This window comes from Falco cherrug, chromosome Z (genome assembly GCF_023634085.1).
Source record: "Falco cherrug isolate bFalChe1 chromosome Z, bFalChe1.pri, whole genome shotgun sequence".
In the NCBI taxonomy this organism is placed as follows: Eukaryota; Metazoa; Chordata; class Aves; order Falconiformes; family Falconidae; genus Falco; species Falco cherrug.
The window spans coordinates 23,397,783-23,418,578 of NC_073720.1; the positions used below are offsets into that span (position 1 = coordinate 23,397,783).

General features: G+C 36.8%; 1 protein-coding gene across 1 annotated transcript in view; it reads left to right on the forward strand.

Annotated features, from left to right (window-relative positions):
- The window catches only part of CWC27 (CWC27 spliceosome associated cyclophilin), a 122,076-nt gene that overhangs the window by 86,954 nt on the left and 14,326 nt on the right, over positions 1 to 20,796 (forward strand). Inside the window, exons 12-13 of the mRNA XM_014281333.3 lie at positions 13,693 to 13,802; positions 16,556 to 16,659. Coding sequence (XP_014136808.1) covers positions 13,693 to 13,802; positions 16,556 to 16,659 — 214 coding nt within the window. The remainder of the gene's footprint in view (positions 1 to 13,692; positions 13,803 to 16,555; positions 16,660 to 20,796) is intronic.

Genomic DNA, 20,796 nt, shown 5'->3' on the forward strand with positions numbered 1-20,796 from the left:
TTTAGTAAGAAGGCTTTCTGACTTTATGGAATCAAGAATAACAATGGCATAATCTGTGCCTTGCAATGTAGGGTTCACATTTGTGACTTATAGGAAAAACTAAGATTCCAGAAATAAATTTTCAATTTTTCAGGAAAAGGTGTTTTGGTTTTCTTATTTAAAAGTAAATAAAATGTTTCAAAGTATCAGCTACACCAGAATCCACATAACTTTCTCAAACATTAACATTTGATGATTAAATCACATGCTTAAATTGTTTGTAATACAAAAATAATTAGGTGATGAAAAGATCTAATTTTTGGTGTTGGCTGTTTTTGTCTTGACTTCAGCTGATGTCAGAAAGTATCAAAATGCTGACAACATCAACTGGCACTTGCTATGTACAACGGCACTCTTTCTATGATGTAGTCTTTCTGATTAGTGCTGTTATTTAAATTAGTGATCCAGTTCGCCTGTCATATAGTGTTTCCCATCTCCATTTATCCTTTAGATATGCTTTATTTCCATGTATAACTAAAGTAGCAAGATCAAAGTTTGCCTTATCTTTTGGTGTGATCCCAACACTTACAGTATGATTTAGTAATGCATGGTCCCAAAACTGTTTGATTTGGAAGGGTTAGATTTGTCCCAGTTAAGAGGAAAACCAAAACTTGAGTTGGGAGTATACTGCTGTTGTTTTTGTTGCAATCAATTAATTTTCTGCTAAGAGAAAAGAAAGAAAGGTCACAGTGAGGAAAGCCAAACGGGTGACCCCTTTCATGATGCAGAATAAATCCATCTAGAACTGATTTTATGTTCTGCTCCACTGCTACAAGGACCTTCCCAAGCAAGTGGCCTGTGAGGTTTAATTAGTCATAGGCACAGTTCCAGTTTGTGGTAAATTTACTGTAACAGGTTGTCCTGGTTATTATCAGACATTTTCTTTCATCAGAAGGTGGAGCACCAGGTTCAGTTTTTGCAAAGAATGCTCTGTTGACAGGGCTCTTCCAGTGGGATTATTCAGTTGGTGAAATACTTTGGAAAGTCCAGTATCCACTGAACCTCATGTGGTTTAAGGCTCCTTTTCAACAAACCATTAGCTCTTTCTATCATCCCATTTGATTTGGGGCAATATGGGGTGTGGGATACCCATTAAATCTCTTGTTTTGCCCAATTTTGCACCTCCTTGCATGAGAAGTGGGAGCAGTTATCACTTTGGAAGGTGTCAGGAGTAGGCAAACTTGAGAACCAAGATGATAGCCCCTGTATTGTATTTTGTCCGTCGGCACTTAGTTGCTGTAAAGAGTCCAGATTCTACTTCTACACCTGTTAAAATATATTCATACCCAGCTAGGGTTTCAGCTGGTGAATATAATTGATTTGCCAGGTAGACCATAAGGTTTTACCTTTGCTAATGTACAAAGGTGGTACTTTAGTGGGGTGATCTGGTCATTATCTTAATTTGCACTGGGAACATTCTGTAAGAATAACTTTACAAGTTTTCCTGTGTCGAGGCCAGCCTTTGCTCTGTGCAGCAAAATGAAGTACTTCTTTATCTGTATGAAATGATTTTTGATTTAGCTGTTCTCCCAAAGAATACTACTCAGGATTTAAGGAATTCCCTAGTTTTATCTTACTGCTTTTGGTCAACTCATCCACCTTTTTATTCCAGTTTGTAGCTGGCTCATTGTCTTTGGCATGAGCTTTTACCCATCCCATCCTGAATGGTGTTTTCCTGACTATATCTAGTAGTAATTGCCAATCTTGAGTTCTCCATACTAGAGGTCTGTTTACCTCCTAGTGTAGGGATGCCCACTGACAGAACCATTGTGTGGTGCCAGCCCACACAGCATAGGAGTCTGTGTATGTAATCGTTGCTCCATTCTGTGCTGCCAAAACAACTGCCCTTAATTCTCCTGCTTGTGCCCTACCTTTACCACCTTCTATTACTTGTCTGCCAGCAGCAATATTTAATGCAACAGCCTTGTATTGCTGTTTACTGCGTATTCTTTTTGCTGAGGTGTCAGTGAACCAAATGTCTTCTGATGGTGTTCCCTCACTGAAGGGGAGGCGCATTTAAAATTGGTGAAGGTTTAAAATGTTGTTGTAATACTGATGAGTCTACATTTACAGCCATTTGTAATTTGGAAACTGCAGAAGGTCCTTTGGTTAATTTCATTCCTTCTGCAGTTTCTGTCAAACAAGCATACCGTTTTCTGACTGTAGGTTTTTGTGCAGCTCCTTCTGGGGGAACAGGCCCCTTTAGGATTGCTTCTAGCAAATTAAGTGGTGCTCTGGTTTGTATGGGTTGTCCCTGGAGTATTTTCTCAACATGTTTTACTGATTGGACTAAAGACAAAAATCCCTTTTCCCACTCAGAATATCTTGGCTTTGTCTCTTTAAATGCAGTCAAGCTGAATAATAAAGGTCTTTTTGGTCCATCAGAGCCAGTTTGGAAGAGGTTACAGTAAGTACCATGTTCAGCAAAACCCCATTCTGAAGTAATAAGGTTATGGGGGTGTGCTGATCCCAACGAGTGATATGTTTTTATTCCTCTATTAAGAGTTTTAACTGCTTCTTCATGTTCTGGGTTCCATTTCCATAGTTTTCCTTTTCATAAAGTAAGTATAGTGGGTGCGCAATGATAGAACAATCCCAGTATATGTTTTCTCCAATATCCTGGAGTGCCTATGAGCTGTTGTTATTCTTTCCTAGATTGGGGCAAATGCAGTAGTTTTGTTATTCTCAAGGTAACTGGAGGAATCATTGCACTAACTGTTGTCCACCAAGTACCCAAAAACTTCACTTCTCTAATTGGTCCCTTACATTTTTCAGACAGGATCACAATTTCTGCTTCATTTAGTGCTTGCCTTACTGCTATTGCTGCTTCCCTCATCTTTTCAGGGGAATCTCCTCCTGTTGTAATATCATCTATATTTTGGTATAGTTTCACATTCTGAGGAAGTGAGACTGTTTGTAAAGTTCAGCAAGTATAAGCAATTACAGGTGTGTGTTTATACCCTTGTAGTAGTCTGTTGAAGATACATTGTGTACCTTCCCAAGTAAAGGCAAATTTCTTTATATCTTACTGTCATAAGGGGACCATGAAGAACTTGCCATTTACATCTAGTGCTGCCATCCATGGCTGCTTGTAGGGTGGCTGCTAGGGTTGTAATATTAGGTACTGCATCTGTTAGTGGGTCTGTATTAGCACTCAAGCACCAGTAATCAATTGTAAGACAGCATTTCCTGTCCAGTTTTCAGACTGGCCAGACTGGTAAATTTTATGGGGAGTGGGTTCTGAGGTTCTGGAGATGATTTGTTGGTTTTCCACATCAGCTCTGACTTCAAAAATTCGTTTTTGTGCTGCAGCAGGAATTAGGTGTTGTAGTACATTAGTAATTTTTGACTCAGGGAGTACATTTGTTGTGTGGAGTACACACCCTGTAGCTTCCTGATATTTATCAGGGTTGGGGTGATATTTGAACTGAAGGACCATAGCTGCAGTCTGGCAGGCGCCAGGTCTGGCCATTCAAAACATCGAACCCCAGAATGTTTTCTTTGTGATCTTTAATCACAAAGGGTTTAGATGACATGCGCATCTCGCCTGGGAGCCATGAATTAACCCTAGTGGTTTGACAAATAACACTTGCTCTGGTTATTTCAGTGGTTTTAACTCTTTGCTATCTGGGTCATATACGCAGCCTCTTGGCTTCCTGCTAACATTGAAGTGTGTACACCTGTATCTATTAAAAATTCTAGCAATTGTCGTCGAGGGCCAAATGGATTTAGAATGTTTGGGCTGTTGTTACCTATGCATTGATAGGGTTCCACTTACTGCACAGACAGGCCAAATTCTTGACCAAGGGCTATTTGGGTTTTGGTCTCAAATTTCGAGGGAGAAAGTGGCTATCACCCTCTCGTGGAGCTGATGATGGTGTCTGAGTGTTTGGAGTGTTTACCGTCCTACTGCTATTAGTGCGTCTCTGCACTGTGTGAATTAGATCTTGGATAATGCTGGCAGGTTGCCTCTGAATTACAACTCTTGGGATGCCTATGCTTGATCATATAATTCTCTCCACCTCTGAGTCTGGGTGGATGATCAAAGGGTCCATCCTATTCAGGGATGATGGTATAACTTGCCTGACATTACAGCCTGTATTTTTGGTCTCACTAGGTTGATCACTGTATCCAGCTGTCTACACACTAGGGCTTCGTTATATGATGCTGAAGTCAGTGTCTTCTAATTTCATCTTGTTTTGCAATGAGATGTTTGAGCGTAGCAGGGGCTTCCTTAATTAATGGTTTCAGCATATCATGATTTACAATTGCCAGTGTAGGGGCATCAACAGGATGGTGCTCATGCGTCATGTGGATCCAGGCAGCTCTTGTAATAGCTGTGGAGACCTTGTTCAAAGGTTTAATGGGTTTTAACAGGGGTTTTCCTCTTTCCAGTGTATCTATTCCACTAGCCCAGTATGCCACCCTGCTTGTTACTGAGTGGGATCATCTGGGGGCCCAGGCCCAGCATTTATAAAGACACCAGCACCCCAAAAGCCATTGGCTTCATTGCTGTTTAGTAAGATTCTGTCTCCTCCAATTGAACATACTTGCCATAAATACTCAATTCAGTCTCACCTGGCTTATGGCCATAGCACTATTGTGAATTAGCCATCTGAATTGGATTGAATGGGGTTGTTTTTCGGGTACAGTCTCCTGCTCCACCCCAAGGTCCAAAAGTTCCTTCTGTTTTTATAATGGGTCTGTTTTCATATTAAGGGAGGCTTGAGGCAGGTAAAAAAGTGTTTTCCCCAGTTTGTTGTTGTCGGGTTCACCCCATATACTTGAATCCCATTCTTCAGGGGTTGCAATTCATTTCGTAATTTGTACAATGTCAGGGAGGTTGGGAGCCCACATAAGCATAATTTCAACCTTTTCTTCCAGTTTTTGTTTTTTTCTGGTTTTCTTCCTCTAACTGTTTCTGCAGCTGCTCAGTTTTCAAAGATAGTAATAACTTGGCTGCCTTTCTGCCTTCTATTTCCTCTTTCAGATTTTGTTTCTCTTTATTGCTATTCTTCTTATCCCAACAAGCAGCTTCTATGCAGGTGCCTAACATTTTGCAAATAATTCCTTTCCCTTTTCCATGTTCTGTAATTGCCTCTGGCCACCTTTAACTGTTTTTCTCCAGCTTCCTGATCATGCCAATTATCATGAGCCCATTCTTCTGAAAATTTAGGACTTGGATTTATTCCATGTTTTTGTAAGTAATCAGTGATATCACTTGCCATCCTGCTGACTACACCACTTAGTCACAAACGAGTGGTTTAGGTTAAGTCATGTAAAGAATCACCATCAAAGGTATAAGTGAAATAGTTTTAATAGGAATTTGTGGGAGTGCAACTTCACAAAGTTCAATGGCAAGGTTCACTTTATTGCTTACTACATAGATAAATTACACAAAGAAGAAACAAATTAAGATTAAGCTGGAATGATTTACACAGAGATTAAAAATGTAAAAGGTTAAGGGAGAACCCTCCCTTTGAGTCCAGAGGTTCAGAATGGACCTCTTTGCTTTCCAAACTGTTAATAGAATTTAGGTATGGCTAGATCCAATCTTAACCTCAGATTTGGTCAATGGTTTATATCTAAAGGATATCAGAAATATTCACAGTTTAAGGTTGATCATAGGATTTTAACAGCACTTAATCATTGGTTTATCATTTACAAAGTGAATCAAATAGATTTTACTTAAATTATAACTTAACTATGGATTCAAAATATTAATACTTAGGCTATAGTTACTATGAGGTTACTAAATTCACATGCACATGCACACAGTATTAAGGAAAAATAATTTCACACACAAACTCATAAAATAAAGAAAATGGGAAAGCCACAACAGTGGAAGATACTTCAGGTTTGTACTAGAAAACTGAACATGAATTTACACTGTGATGTGGCTGTGATTGTGTGGTCATTGCTACAAAGGCATTAACTGTAAAAGCACAGTTGTACTACTGTACTCTGTTCCAAGTATCATACCACCAAAAAAAGACACTGGAAACGACTGGACAACCACCACCCCCAAACTAGCAGAAGACTACATGAACTAATTTATTGGGAAATACTTGAAGATATGTCTAATTTGGGTAGAGTGGGATGGCAGGGTGGAATCTTAATTGTTTAAAGATGGTAAGTGAAAGAAATGAAGGATACCTTTACTGTGAAACAGCCATTTACAACTGAAAAATAACTGTAGACCCTAGAAACACTTTAGTTTGAATATAATGCAGTGTAACAGCAGTAAAAGTGTTGTACCTGAGCAAGTAAGTTTGCCTCAAAGTTAAAAGCATTTATTATATCTCACTTAGTAATTTTTTGTTTATTGAACTAAATTTTCATCAATGTAATAAAACTGTCAATATGTGAGACAGACTGCTAGATGTGTAACAGTTTACCTGTTCCGCATTAATTTACATATAAGAAATTACATATATTTAAAACCAATTACTGTGAGGAAATGAATGTGTGTGTAGCAGGAGATTTTTCTACTGTTCTCTGCCTATCCTCTTGGGGAATGTGGGATGGAGAGTGAGTTGTGTCATGCCGCATCAGGTATGTCTATCCAGATGGTGCAGACACTAGCATGGTGTCTGCCTATGCTGTGAGCATTAGGAAAAAATGCTAGTTCAGAGGCTATGTAACTGTGTTAATATGAATCTGTGCTTGATTAATAAACACTGCATCTCAGCTAAAACTTGCAGCTGTAGTGGGAGACCACAGAACTGTGAGAATAAGTCTTAGGTCATACTGGACTTTTTGCAGGATCAGGGCTAATTCTGAGAGGACATTTAAGGAATAGGTGGCAGCACAACACATCTATTTTATGTCCACTGGGCAGACCTTTATTAGTGTGGGTATCACAGTTAGTATCGCTGCTTCAAATTGTTCATGTTATATATTATACCTACCTAATTTTTTTCTGTATTCAGAGATGAGAGTAATTAAGAAAGATTTGGGGGTGAAAATTTAAGTGTTTACATTGTTTCAAGAGGATTGAGAAGAAAAACTTGATTCCCTCTGTACATGTTTGATTATAACCAGCCTTCCAATTTGTGAATAAGATTGTTGACTATGCCAGACTGCTGTCAAGACCTTGCTTTAAATAAGATGGTTTTCTTTTATGTGACATTTGCTGTAGTGATGCCAGAAATTACATCAAACACTATAAATTGAGTGCTGAATTACTTAAGCATTTTGAAGTGCTTAATAAAATATTTGAAAAAACTTCTCGAAGTTCTGTAGTGTAAACCTGTGAATATACTTCAGTGAGGTTTGCTTTAGATAAATACCATCTGCCCACTTGTTTAAATATATGTTGTTTTTAAATACTAGTAGTATTTAAGTAGTATTTTAGTTTTACATGTTAGATCATTTTTGTAAATTGATAATCTGTGAAAGGTGAACTTTAATTTTCACACATGAGAAAACAGAAAAGCTACAAAATACTATCTGAGCAGCAAAACCTAAAAACTGATATAAAAACCAACATTCAAGTGTAAAAATTCTACTGAGGCATGACATATTTTCTGTCTTCTTTTAATTGTAGTATGGTAATCCAATGATAGAAGTATTTAGAAAACTCAAAATCTAGCAAGGATGCCAGTTTAAGGTTATGTTTTATTTCTGTTTTATTCCTAAGTTTGGGTAATGTCAGTGGCACTTAAATAAGATTTAAGTCCTGTCTTACACAGTAACATGCTTTCTTGAAGTCTGAGACTAACCAAATTATGCACCCTCGAGAATATCATGAAAACAACAAAATCCAAATTTTAGTGGCTTGGAAATTATGCAGCATAAATACATTAAGCATGAGAATTTTGCAGTATATACAGTATAGCTGCATTGTATCAAGGTATGTGTCTTTATTGTGTCACTTTTGCAAACCTTTGTTTCACTACTAACATTTCTCATTTAATCTCATAACATAATACCCAGCATCCCTATTTAGTCTCTTCCCTGCTGTAGTGAATGCCTTTCCCTCTTGTCTCCCTGCAAAAGAAAAGAGGACAAAAACCTCACTGTAAGCCAGCTTTGATTTTAGTAGTAAACTGAAGCATGTGCTCATGATTAATTGACATAAGCAAATTAACCACGTTTTAGACTGGGACTGTGTGTGTAAAAGCTACCAAAGTTCAGAAGACTTTCACTAGAAACTTACACTATTGCGTATTAAAGGTTACACTTTTTTAGAAATCAGTGGGCTATGCTCTTTCAAAGAATGTTTTGAGACTCTAGGAATTCTAAGATTTTATTGTTTGAGTCTGTTAATGATCAAGTAAGTTTGTTCTAAAACTGTTGCTTTTTTTTTTTCACTGTAGCAAACTGAAAATCCAGGTATAAGTCCAACCCCTGGAAGCTCATCTTGTAAACAAATCTAGTTATTCATGGTTACTAAATCTGACTTGTAGGCAAACAGTAGCTCTTCAGGAACTCAGGCAGGCCAGAGCTATAGTAACAGTAACTGAATAGTATTTAAAGGTGCAAAGAAAACCACAAGTAGAATTGGTCCTAAACAAAAACATAGTGGAGAGTATGTTTTAAATTCTTTGAAGCATAATATTATTTCATATTGTATTTTCCTGTAGATTCACTGTTATTTTACTTCACAGGAAATTAATGTTTTTATTTTCAAAGACACAGTATTTAATGCTGGAAGAAATTTTTTTCCTGGATTCTGGAAGAAGTGTGTTATCTGTCTTAGCTCTTAATTATAGAAAGTGGCTTTATGTTCTCCATCTGTCACTTCTGATAGGAATTCCATTTTAATTCATGAAATATTGAGATCTATCCGAACTTCTTCTGTAATTCATAAGGGTTTTGTTTGTTTTGGAACAAAAATAATTCTTCTTGTCAAGATTTGAATCTCATCAAGATTTTTAAAATCAGTACCAAATATCTCTGTACTTCCAGAGGAATGCAATATAAACGGAATATTGATGAATAGCCAAAAGTGGAATGTATTGCACAAATACAGGAATGTGTTTTAGGCCTCTTAATTTAACACACAAAGACATTCAGTCATAACTTCTTTCATTTCAAACAAGTTGTCCAGGTTTTTCAATTTGTTGTTTTCCCTTTGGTATTTAGTCTAGCTATACCATACATTTCTTGAAATTTCTGCCCAATAGCTCTTTTATCGTTTCAAATGTGTCATCTGAGTTGCTAAAGAATACATTTGAGATACTGGAAAAAAGTTAATGAGTCCACCACATTTAAAATATACACAAACCCTGCTAAATAAACCGGGGTGCCCTTTAATACAGATTTCTTTGTATTCTCTACTTGTTATCTTACCTGGGTTCTGCATGAACTCATGATCATGTATGCAAAGTGTATTACAAGAGTTAATGGGACTACTTTTGTGAAGTTCAGCATATCAGGAATGTTTTGCAACGTAACATACTTGTTGTCTTGTGTAAAAATCTTCATGCTAGCTGTACCTTATCAAAGAAAAAACATAAACCAAAATTCTTTCATTGATCCTTGTCAGTACTGTAGGCTCTTTCTTTTTTATAGTGATATTAAACCTTCAGACACAGCATGTATTTTTCTCTATCATAATACGTATTGCTTCTACCCTTCTGAAGATTAGTGTTTCCGGTAATGCTTTCAGCAAACCAAACAGCTTCTTTCTCCAACAAATGTTTTATATGCAGCTTCATTATTTCTTTCTTAAAAAGGAAACAAAATGTCTACATTTTATACAGAATCTACCACCTTTGCTACAAGGACAGTAATTATTACAAGGTTTGTCAAGACTGGTACAAATAGCAAAACTGTTAAATAGCAAAGATCATACTGTGGGAGATTGTATGCATACTGAAATACATCTGTCTCCAATTGTACCTTATCCATGCTACAACTGGTGTACATGCTAAGCCAAAGTTGCCCCACCTGCAATGTTAGAAATGAAGCCCAGTGATTAAGGCCAGTGTGAATGTGAGCATAAGCAGTGATTGTACTTCTCTAATCTGCCTCAGTCAGCAGGCCTAGAACTCATGCTTCTTGGTTTTCATATCGTGGAAGATAAAATTCAGTTGCAGTTTCTGAAATAGATCATGTCTGATGGAACTTTTCTTGAATGTTTACTATCAAGCTTTCTCTTCTGCTCTACTTCCTATTTAGGGATTCATACAAAACCATCCAGACTGCCATTCAGTTCAGTTCAACACCCCTGGATCAAGTTCTCATGTCTTAGTTATACTTCTGCAATTTTGTAGTTAAAACCTGACATCATTTGAACGGTTTCTAATTTAAGTGTGAGCATAATAAACCCTTCTGTATTATTATTTTTTTTTTAAATCAGTCTCTTCCTTTCTGGTTGAAAGACTTTGGAATATCTTCCTTAGTTTCAGGCTATCGTTGGAAACCATGTCCCAAAAATGAAGTTTTAGGTTAGATTATACCGTCGTGTTGGCATCTGTTACTCATTAAAGGAATATTCCAGGACAGAAGAATCTATCTGAAAGAAAATAAATTACTTAAATGCTAAAGTTTTTGTCTCACTAAGATGAATGGTCTCTTGGCAGTAAATCAAGCTAGCTAAGGTAAGTAGCAATGTACTTACAAATTCTGTTAAAAGTAGGATGAAATGGATTTCCAATAAGGAAGGTTGTCTTTTTATTTTTCTTTTCCTCACCTTCCTTACTGACAGAATATACACAGCAACTTGTTCAAACTGTGATGCTATTTACACTTTGTGATGAGATGCCACTAGGGCACGAGTGCTACAAGATCCCTGTAACTTGAACTAGCATCTTCTGCATCCTGCAGTACTTAAATGAGACATTTAATTATTATTTCACTGCTGTGCATCTATGTTGTGTTTCATTAATTTTTGTTTGAATAACTCCTCTTAGATTAAGGAGTTTGGAGCTTAAATATTTTAATACCAATGTAATGATCCTCATACTTTTGCTGGATCAGCAAGCTGGACCTAAGTTTTTCAAGCTTGATGTGAAGATTAAGTCCATTGTACAGTGCTGTCATTCTTCATTTCTCCAGCTCTATTGCAAAAGATCTGGAGGGGCTCTGGAATGCTGACTGGGAGATAGAGAGTAGTAGCCAGCAATCTATTTTTACATTTTAAAATGTTTTTTACATTTTAAAAGAGTTCTTCCCACCAACAAGTATCCCTTCTGGATGTCTTCTTTTGCTTGCTGGTTACCTGAGTTTATTCATTTTATTCATTAATAATTTTCATAAGGAGTTTTTACTTACCAAAACTGAATGTTTTATTTCTATTAATAAAAATAAAGCTTTGTGTCTTTGAAATGATTGTTTGGAATTTTCAAAAGTTTTTAAATTAGTTAGAAACTCACTGACTTAGGGGCTTTTCTTGAAAATCCTTTCTGTTGTATTACTTGCTTTTAATGTGGTTTATAAGACCTCATAGAGAAATATAAGCATGTCTTTAAGTCATTTTATTGAAAGGTGCAGAAATATGATGCATACAAGTGCGTAACTGTTTTGGTTGACTCTCCCTGAAGTTAGTTCAGGTGGATCTGATTATCTTTTGTCTGACTTAGGAAAAGGCTTTCCTAGGAGGCCGAGAATGAAGTTGAAGATTAGAAAAACTGACAGGCGAAGACCCTAGAAAACAGTAATCTCACGTCTTAAACTGAAATGTAAAGTATTTGTGTTAACATTAAAGTGACAACCATATGAGTGTGATAAAAATACACAAACACACAACTGCAGGGGAATTTAAGATGTTTGTATAAGAACTATATTTGAGCTGCACTAGATCAAACTAAAATCTTAGTCAAAAGACCTATATAACTAAGGACCACATCTTCTTTAAATTCATCATATCTTTATCAAAGTTTGGATCACAGCTTTAAATGTTTATGGCCAGCTTGAGACTTGTCATTTTCATAAGTATTCAAGAACGCTTTTCTCAGTTCTTTTACTTGTCATAGGTGGGAAATTATACTTATAATTGGGTAAATGGGATTTATTTCAAATTACCCCCGAAGTTAAACATACCCAAAAGGTTGTTCTTTGTAAGAAAGCAAGTGGTTTTGTAGTTCAGGTTCTTTATCTAGAGGCACAATGTTAGTAACACAAGGCAGTAAGTTGTTTCCACACAGTGATCAAGTTTGATTGGATACATGCATTCATGCGAAAACTAGTGGTTTGTCTTCACAAGGGATTGGTCTTGAATTAAGAATGGAGATTTTTATTAGTAGAAAAAACCTGATGTAATAGGGGGAAAGATGGAGATGAGCCATTATGATTTTTAGTTTTATACTGTACTTTGTTATTCTTTCCAGTTCATTTGCTGTTATGCTGCATGAGGTTCTATAGTAGATTTTATTTCATTTATTCAGAGGCTTAATAATCCCTAAATGTCTGTGTATATAAATTTATCTTTTTTGGTCATTCTAGAAGATGACTTTTTTTTTTTCTTTATCTTGCTGGTACCTGTAATCCTCTGTTCTTCATTTTATCCAGCATGTCTACTGGAAAACAGGAAAAAACCAGCTCTGAATGGTATTGTGTATGTTTGATTGTTTTCCCTGATATTCTTTAAATACATACATGTGACGTATATATTAGAATAAAAAGGATGAGATTTTATTTGTAGAAATATATAAATAAGTAATTTACATGTAGATATACCATTAAAATTTATTTCCTCTTATTATAAAATGCTGTGTTTATGAACTTTATAGAAAACTTCAGGTGAGAGAGAAGTTTGTTTGGAATCAAAAATTTTCTCTGGGTGGCAGTCAGCAGTTATGTAAAAAAAGCTGATACAGGCTTTGATTTAGATTCACAGTTCATCAGGCTGTATATCCTGAAATTTGATGAAACATTTTCCTTCATAAATTTTTTCTGTTGATCATTTGAAGTGGACATCTGGAGTTCTTCTTCGGTTCCTTATCAGGAATAACAATCCTGTAAATACGTGTACATAAATTTCAAATATACTAAATCAAAGTGTGAAATGTCGTAATGCTATTCAAGAGAAAGAAAATATGAAAGGATGGTGTTGATAATTTTTGAATTGCATTTTCGTCATGTTAAATTATTAATTTGTTATGGCAAGAGTAGCTGTTGACTAGTCCAGATATTACTTGGTTATTAAGGAGGCTTTTTCCTGATTGACAAAATGATCTCTAAAGTAAAAATGTTATGGGTTTTTTCCATATTGCAAGGTTAAGCATTTGGTTTGTGGCTACTTCAGCCTACAAAACAGGAAAACTGTGAATGTGTCTATAGGCAATATTTGTCTATATTTTTCTACTCTGTAACAAATAGTCATAGAATATTAATACACATAACAGTTTGGCTGTTCCAAGAAAGAGTTTCAGGAATTAAGGTAAACTTGTTAAAGGAATTTCAGCAGTTTTCATTTCTCATCTTAACATCAGGGGTTTTATTTCTGTTACCCTGCTTTCCCTGGCTCCATAGCAAAATAAAATTGAAACAAGAATTTCTGGACTCATTGTCTGCCCAGTACAGTGTTGTGTTTTTCACTTCAGCAGGTAGCTAATCATTCTACTTGCTGAGAAAGCAATACAACTGAAACATTTTATGGAAGTGTTTTGCTTGGTTTTTCAGAAGTCAGAAACAATCTCCAAAATGGTACTAAATCATAAAACTAGATTTAATTTGTTTAACCAAATATGTTTCCTTACTCAGAGGAGGAACCTGCTCCAAACAGCGTTGTTGAAGAATACCTTCAGGAGAAGAGAAAATACGAAGACAAGAGGAAGCAGCAGCCAAAGAAAGGAGTTTCTCGTGAAGATCAGGTAATAGTTTGACAATCTGGCGAAAAAAATCCAGAAAAAGTTCTGAAAATATTTCTTTCTTCATTTGTTTAAAAATAAAAGTTTTAAAATACAGTAAGTTTTATTTTTCATTAAAAAAATAGTCTTATTTGTAAAAATAATTGTGTACCATCTAGTTGGCAATTTTGATTACCAAAGTAGACAGGTAAGTGAAGTTTCAATGTGTATTCGAAAGTGCTGTCGGTTTAGTCACTAAAATCTTCCAAAAGGAAAATGCTGCCCACACAGATGTATATTTGATTACATTTACAAGAGTTTGCATTTCTGTACAGTGCTTTCCTTGGCTCTGCAGCTTGCCATAAGGTAACATGGGAGAGAAGTTTGCATACTTGGCATCTCTCCACACTGGGGTTTTTAACATTTTAAGTTATGTTTTAAAGAAATTACATTCATCCATACCTTTTGGTGTTGTGAACAGAAACAGTTTTTAATTGTACTGGGGAAAAAAATAGGCTTTTTAAATATAATGAAAATTATTTTTCAGAATGGATGTATGTAGACTTCAGTATGCAAATATGAGCAAAGTTTGACATAAATATTTGTTTTTTCTAAAATAAGAAAGTTTCAAACTGTTAAATACATGAAACTGCCTGTGAAGTGGAAAATACCGTTAACTGAAAATCTGTTTACATCCAAATGCATTGGTTTATAAGTGCATGTCAGTTCAACTATGAAGATTTTCATATTCAACTGTTGAAGCTAGAAGAGATTGGAAACTTTAGGCTTAGTAGCTTAAGAGCAGTGGCTGGCAAACCTTTATATGTGTGACCAGCTGATACAGCTCTAAACTACTAAGTTTATGGAAACTTGCATTCAAAAGCCCATTAACTTTGAATCAAAGAGTACTAAAGCTCTGTTGGCAATGTGGATCAAGGGACTTAAAACCACATCTAATTAATTTATAACAGTCCTGTCCTGGACATCATAGGAAAACAAGATGAGATGATAGGGATGTGCCTGCTGTTAAACAGTAATTAATCAAGTTCTTTGTAGTCCATTTCACTTGTGGAGAGCCTCTTGTAGCCTTGTATCCCTTCTACCTGGTCCTACAGCACAATGCCATTTTCCATGGTAACTCCATGCAAGAATTAAAGAGGGGGGAAAGGTATGTGTCTCCTTACAAACTAGATATTGGAAGTCCTAACCTTGTAATTCCACAAGAATCAGTTTATAAAGTTACTTGATCCACAGTATGGCATTTAATCACTCACTGCAAAAATGCCTACTAAGATACTTAGAAATTATTTCTGTCTCCAGATCTATTCACAGCACCTCTGGCACCAGAGAAAGATAGACAAGACAAAAGGAATGTGTCTTTGGTTGTTCACAATTCAATGTAAAAATTTCATATAAAAAGGGTTTGTTTCTTGCCTTCTGATGGCCTAGGCAGGGATTTTGTGTCTCAGCTGTTCAAAGTACAGGCTTTGTTTGCAACAGTATGGAATGCTATAGAACTTGAATGTTTTGCAGGTCCAAATTATCTTTGAAGTTTTCCTCACTCCAATCTTAAACAGAAAATGAAAAAAATAAATGCAAAAAATGCTCCAAAACCTGCCTTTGGCAGTGCTAAGATAAGTGTTTGAAAGAATCCAAAAGCCAGGAAACTCCTAAAGTTAAGATTGCTCCCAGAAGGAAATTTGATTCCAGTGAACACTTCTGGTATTTCCTATTTCTGTTTTCTATTCTTGTTTAGTTTTTATTCTTTTAAATTTGAAAAACTTGACCAAACAAAACCAAACAGCCATACAGAGGTGTTTTACAACATAGGCTGCCAACCTATCACCTACAGATCAAATGTAGCCTGCCACGTAAATTCAGTCAAGTGCTTATTCCCTGATGCTTTCCTTTCCAAGAATATCTCAAATATCAGCAAGAAGTGGGCTGTGCAGATTATTCATATGATCTGCCCTTTTGCTGAAGAGCCCCCTCTCCTATCACAAGGCTTAGGCATACAATTCTTGCATAATCAAAATATCATCCCAGGTGATAGAAACAAGATCTGTGGTACCTCAGGTGTCACCTGAGATTTAGTGACTTCATTGTAGCCAAAAGACTGGACAATGTCAGCTGGAGAATAAAACAGCAAATATAAATCAGTATGAGCTTAATGTATGCAGTGCAAGAACCTGTATCTGTATAATTACTTAAGGTGCATTCATTGCATTAAGGTTCATTCATTGCAAAGTCAAAAGCTTTGAATTTTTTTTAGTGTCAGTACAGAATTTAAAAGATCAGCAATGTAAAGTATATAAATATCAATCCAACTGTGTCTTCAAAGCTTGAATGATCTGTAATTTATACAATGGATTGCTTTACAGTAAAAATTGTCAGTAGTCTTTAAAATCACCTATTTTATTCTGTAAGGAGCCACAAGGTTTTATTCCTTAAATATGCATTTTGATTTCACTAGACAGTCAGACAAGTGTGCTTTCACACCTGCAGGACGCCGTCCCTGCTTTCTCTTGCTGCCTCAGCATTGCCTGCTCGCTCTCACTTGTTCTCTTGACGGGCACTCTCAATGCATTCTCGATTTTCTCAGACACACACCCCCCTACTCTAGCTCTCTACAGTGTTTCTTACAAGTTCATATGAAAGATCATTCTTCCATCTCATTGTACTATTTCTCAAAATAATAACAGTTCAAAGATGTTGTATATACATATTGTTGTGTGTAAATATGTATAACATCTCTAAACCCATGTATTTAATTTCAGACACTGGCACTGTTGGACCGATTTAAATCAAAATTAACCCAGGCAATTGAAGAAACTCCTGAAGATGAGGTTTCTGAACCTGAAGTAGATAATGATGAAGGATGGTGAGTTTTTTGGATTTGGATTTCTGTGTTTAGAGCTGGCAAGCCTACCACACTGACAGAGTCTCACTGTTAAGTGTAAATTCACCAAATCTGAAGGCAGCTGCTGCAGCAGGAGTCTGCTAAAATGTACTGGTTCAGCACTCCAGAAAAAAAGGCAGAAGTGTATAAGATGTTCTGCATTGTGTCCTACTAAAGTTCTGTGTTGGGGGTGATAGGTATTTTAGAAATTGATGGATGAGGTTAAGATAGACTCATCTGAACTGTAGGGTCACTCCAAGGAAGCAGGGTAGCATTTGAATTGGTAAAGCACTGCAGGAGTTATGACCCCAACAATTCCCAGTCAAGGAAGCAACTTGTACTGTGTTGTCTCATGTTCATCTTCCATCCTAAGAACAAACTGTAGGTAGGGAAGGGGATGAAAATTGGTATGATTTGAAGTGTGATCCTGAAGTCCTAGGCTGCAAGCTGTTAAAGAGTAATAAAAGTATCTGCATAAAATTGCTAGGGAAAAAGCAAAACAACATTGCAAAAATGTTTTGTAAGGATGGGTCATCTTATTTTACAAGGTGAGCAATATAGCTGGTCTAACGAAATAAGTTGTCTGTGCCTACAACTTTTTCCTGAGTTGTGTGCCTAAGCCATCACAAGTACAGCAACACTACCACTAAAATAGAAACTTAACAAAGTTTTTTGTGTTTTAAGACAACGAATATTTCTGTATCCCAGAAAACTTAAAATTATTAAGTGAAGGTATGTCAGATGTATGCTTATGGTCTTCCTAAAGGCTCCTTTCTTGGGAGAGGGAAACCAGTTGGATACCTGCCTGCCCCAAAATCTCCAAACTAGCACCAGAACTAAACCTGAAAAATTTTAATTACAATAAGGAGAAAAACTAAAATATGTAAGCATGTCCAACTGACATCTTTTTAAAATAGAAAATAAATGATGTACCTAAATGTGACTCAAGCATCCTGTATCTGTTTCTACAGGACTTGTACAAAACTGTAAGGTAATCACGTTAATTAAATTGGTTTTCTCACATAAGACAACAGTTGGCACTGGTAGGATATACAGACTGTCTAAATAACTTTGTTATTTTTACTTTCTACAAATGAGAAAGATGTGCATGCTGAAGTAAGAAAAGACACCGTAAAAAAGGCTGTGAGGAAGTTAAGATGTAAAAAACATTTTTCATTCCATATATTAACTCATATATTTTTTCCATATGTTGATAAATGAAATTCTTCAGCTACCTGTAAGTTACACATCAAGTTACGGTAAGCTATATTATAAAAATGTGTGTTTATATATATATAGGATCAGAATATCTTAAGACTATTTGAAGATACATAGCATAAAAATCACAAAAAACATCATAGGTCGTAAAAGGTAAGCTGAATTGCAAATTCTGAGACCAGCTGTGTTGATGAGACTAAAATTTTAGATCACTCTTAAATAACTTCCTTTCCTGCTTGTGTCATATACGTAATGAACCATTGCATATGTTTTAATTTAATAAGATAAAACTACACAGAATCTGCAACTTTACGTTCACACCTTCTTGCTTTTCACTGAATTGAGCTGAGACCTGACAAGGGAGATTCTAGGATTTGTAGAAAACTTCAGATACATGTACTAGCAGAAAGAATAACTCCAGTAGTATAGCACTTGTGGAAATCTTACAGTTTATAAAGCAACATTTTTACATAAGTATTGTGTAATGAGTGCATTTGTTTTTTCAGTGTTTTTTTGTGGGCATTAGTGTAGTCTGCTTTCATCTTGACATATCTTGGCATTTCCATCTGGAAATGCACTTAAGTGTTACTAAGTTGGGTATTAAAAATCCTGTGATTCTTTCAAAATGGTAGCAATTCAAACATCTTGCTTTTCATTTTATTGATTAAAGTCTTTATTTAAAATTATTTTGTTGTTTTCAAAGAACTCAGAATTTCTCACAGCTATAATCTAACCAAGCCCTCTATGTCTCTCCTGTCCTCTCCTCTCCTCTACTTTTTTCTTTTCCTTTAATCTCTCTGCTCTGCTCTCTCTCTGCTCTGCTCTCTCTCTCTGCTCTGCTCTCTCTCTCTGCTCTGCTCTCGCCCTCTGCTCTGCTCTTCGCTCTCGCCCTCTGCTCTGCTCTTCGCTCTCGCCCTCTGCTCTGCTCTTCGCTCTCGCCCTCTCTCTGCTCTTCGCTCTCGCCCTCTCTCTGCTCTTCGCTCTCGCCCTCTCTCTGCTCTTCGCTCTCGCCCTCTCTCTGCTCTTCGCTCTCGCCCTCTCTCTGCTCTTCGCTCTCGCCCTCTCTCTGCTCTTCGCTCTCGCCCTCTCTCTGCTCTTCGCTCTCGCCCTCTCTCTGCTCTTCGCTCTCGCCCTCTCTCTGCTCTTCGCTCTCGCCCTCTCTCTGCTCTTCGCTCTCGCCCTCTCTCTGCTCTTCGCTCTCGCCCTCTCTCTGCTCTTCGCTCTCGCCCTCTCTCTGCTCTTCGCTCTCGCCCTCTCTCTGCTCTTCGCTCTCGCCCTCTCTCTGCTCTTCGCTCTCGCCCTCTCTCTGCTCTTCGCTCTCGCCCTCTCTCTGCTCTTCGCTCTCGCCCTCTCTCTGCTCTTCGCTCTCGCCCTCTCTCTGCTCTTCGCTCTCGCCCTCTCTCTGCTCTTCGCTCTCGCCCTCTCTCTGCTCTTCGCTCTCGCCCTCTCTCTGCTCTTCGCTCTCGCCCTCTCTCTGCTCTTCGCTCTCGCCCTCTCTCTGCTCTTCGCTCTCGCCCTCTCTCTGCTCTTCGCTCTCGCCCTCTCTCTGCTCTTCGCTCTCTGCTCTTTATTTGTTTGTTTATCATACCTCAGAAGAACAGATTATGAAATTTTAAAATAGAAATTCAGGTTATTTTTCTGACATGTAAGTTTTCTTTCTACATTTAATGTTACTTCAATTATCTGGAAATATTGCCTTGCTTTCTTTGCTTATATTCTTTGGCTATTCTAACAGGTAGATCAGAACACAAGCGTCTTGGCTGTGAATTAGTGGTTTTGAAACAACAGAGAAAATAATTTCCTAAATCACTCCCCTTTCACAGTAACTGTTGTTACTAACTTGCTATTTCTTTAAGTTTTCTCTTGTCACCATCTTATGGGCTGCTTCTTCAGACCGTATAGCCTTGTTTTATTATGTCCTTTCCTATCTCAGTCTCTGTAATGATGATAACATACAGCATAATTTTTGAGGTCCCTTGATTTCACTCTGCTTTGAGATTCTTCTGAGCTACCATTGTGCTTCTAAGTTCTCCAAGAATTACAGAATAGACTATTTCAAGTGGAAGGGACTGCAACAATCATCTGGCCCAACTGCCTGGCCACTTCAGGGCTGACTAAGTCAATGCATGTTAATAGCGGCATTGTCCAAATGCCTCTTAAACACTGACAGGCTTGAGGCATCAATCACCTCTCTAGGAAGCCTGTTCCAGGGTTTGACCACCCTCTTGGTAAAGAAATGCTTCCCAATGACCAGCCTAAACCTCCCATGTCCAGCCTGAACCTCCCTTATGCAGCCTTTCCATGAACCTGAAAGACTGTTCTTCATATCTGATATTTTTCTTGTCACAGTAATATAACCAGTCTTTTAAAGACTGTATTACACAGTCCGATCAGTGTTCCCTTTCTGAGTAACTACTGACACATAGTTGGCAATAATCTGTAAGTAATACTGAATGAAGAAGGGTGCTGTAATTTCAGACTATGAAGTTGTATTTTTCTTCAGAAAATAATATTGCATTCAGAATTACACTAAAACAAAGACTTAGAATAATATGAAACTACGTAATAGACCAATAATTAACTTATTATTAATTTTGTAGTGCAGTTAATGACACGTTAACTTTACAAACAGATGAGACATCTCTTCAAAGAATTTTCTTCGAAGCTAAGTAAATTGTAGAATGAACATGTTGCATAAATTTGCTATGAACACATGAAGCATCAACAAAGGAATTAAGTCTTCTAAAAACTATTAATGATTGTTAGAATTGCTTGGAGTGGTAAATATATTTTGGGCTAAGTGTTTACATTTTCAGTGTCCTTGCTGTGTTGGAATATTTGGGATAATTATAGTGACTTTACAGTTTAATATTCTTTCTTAATTCTAAACTACTCCTCAAA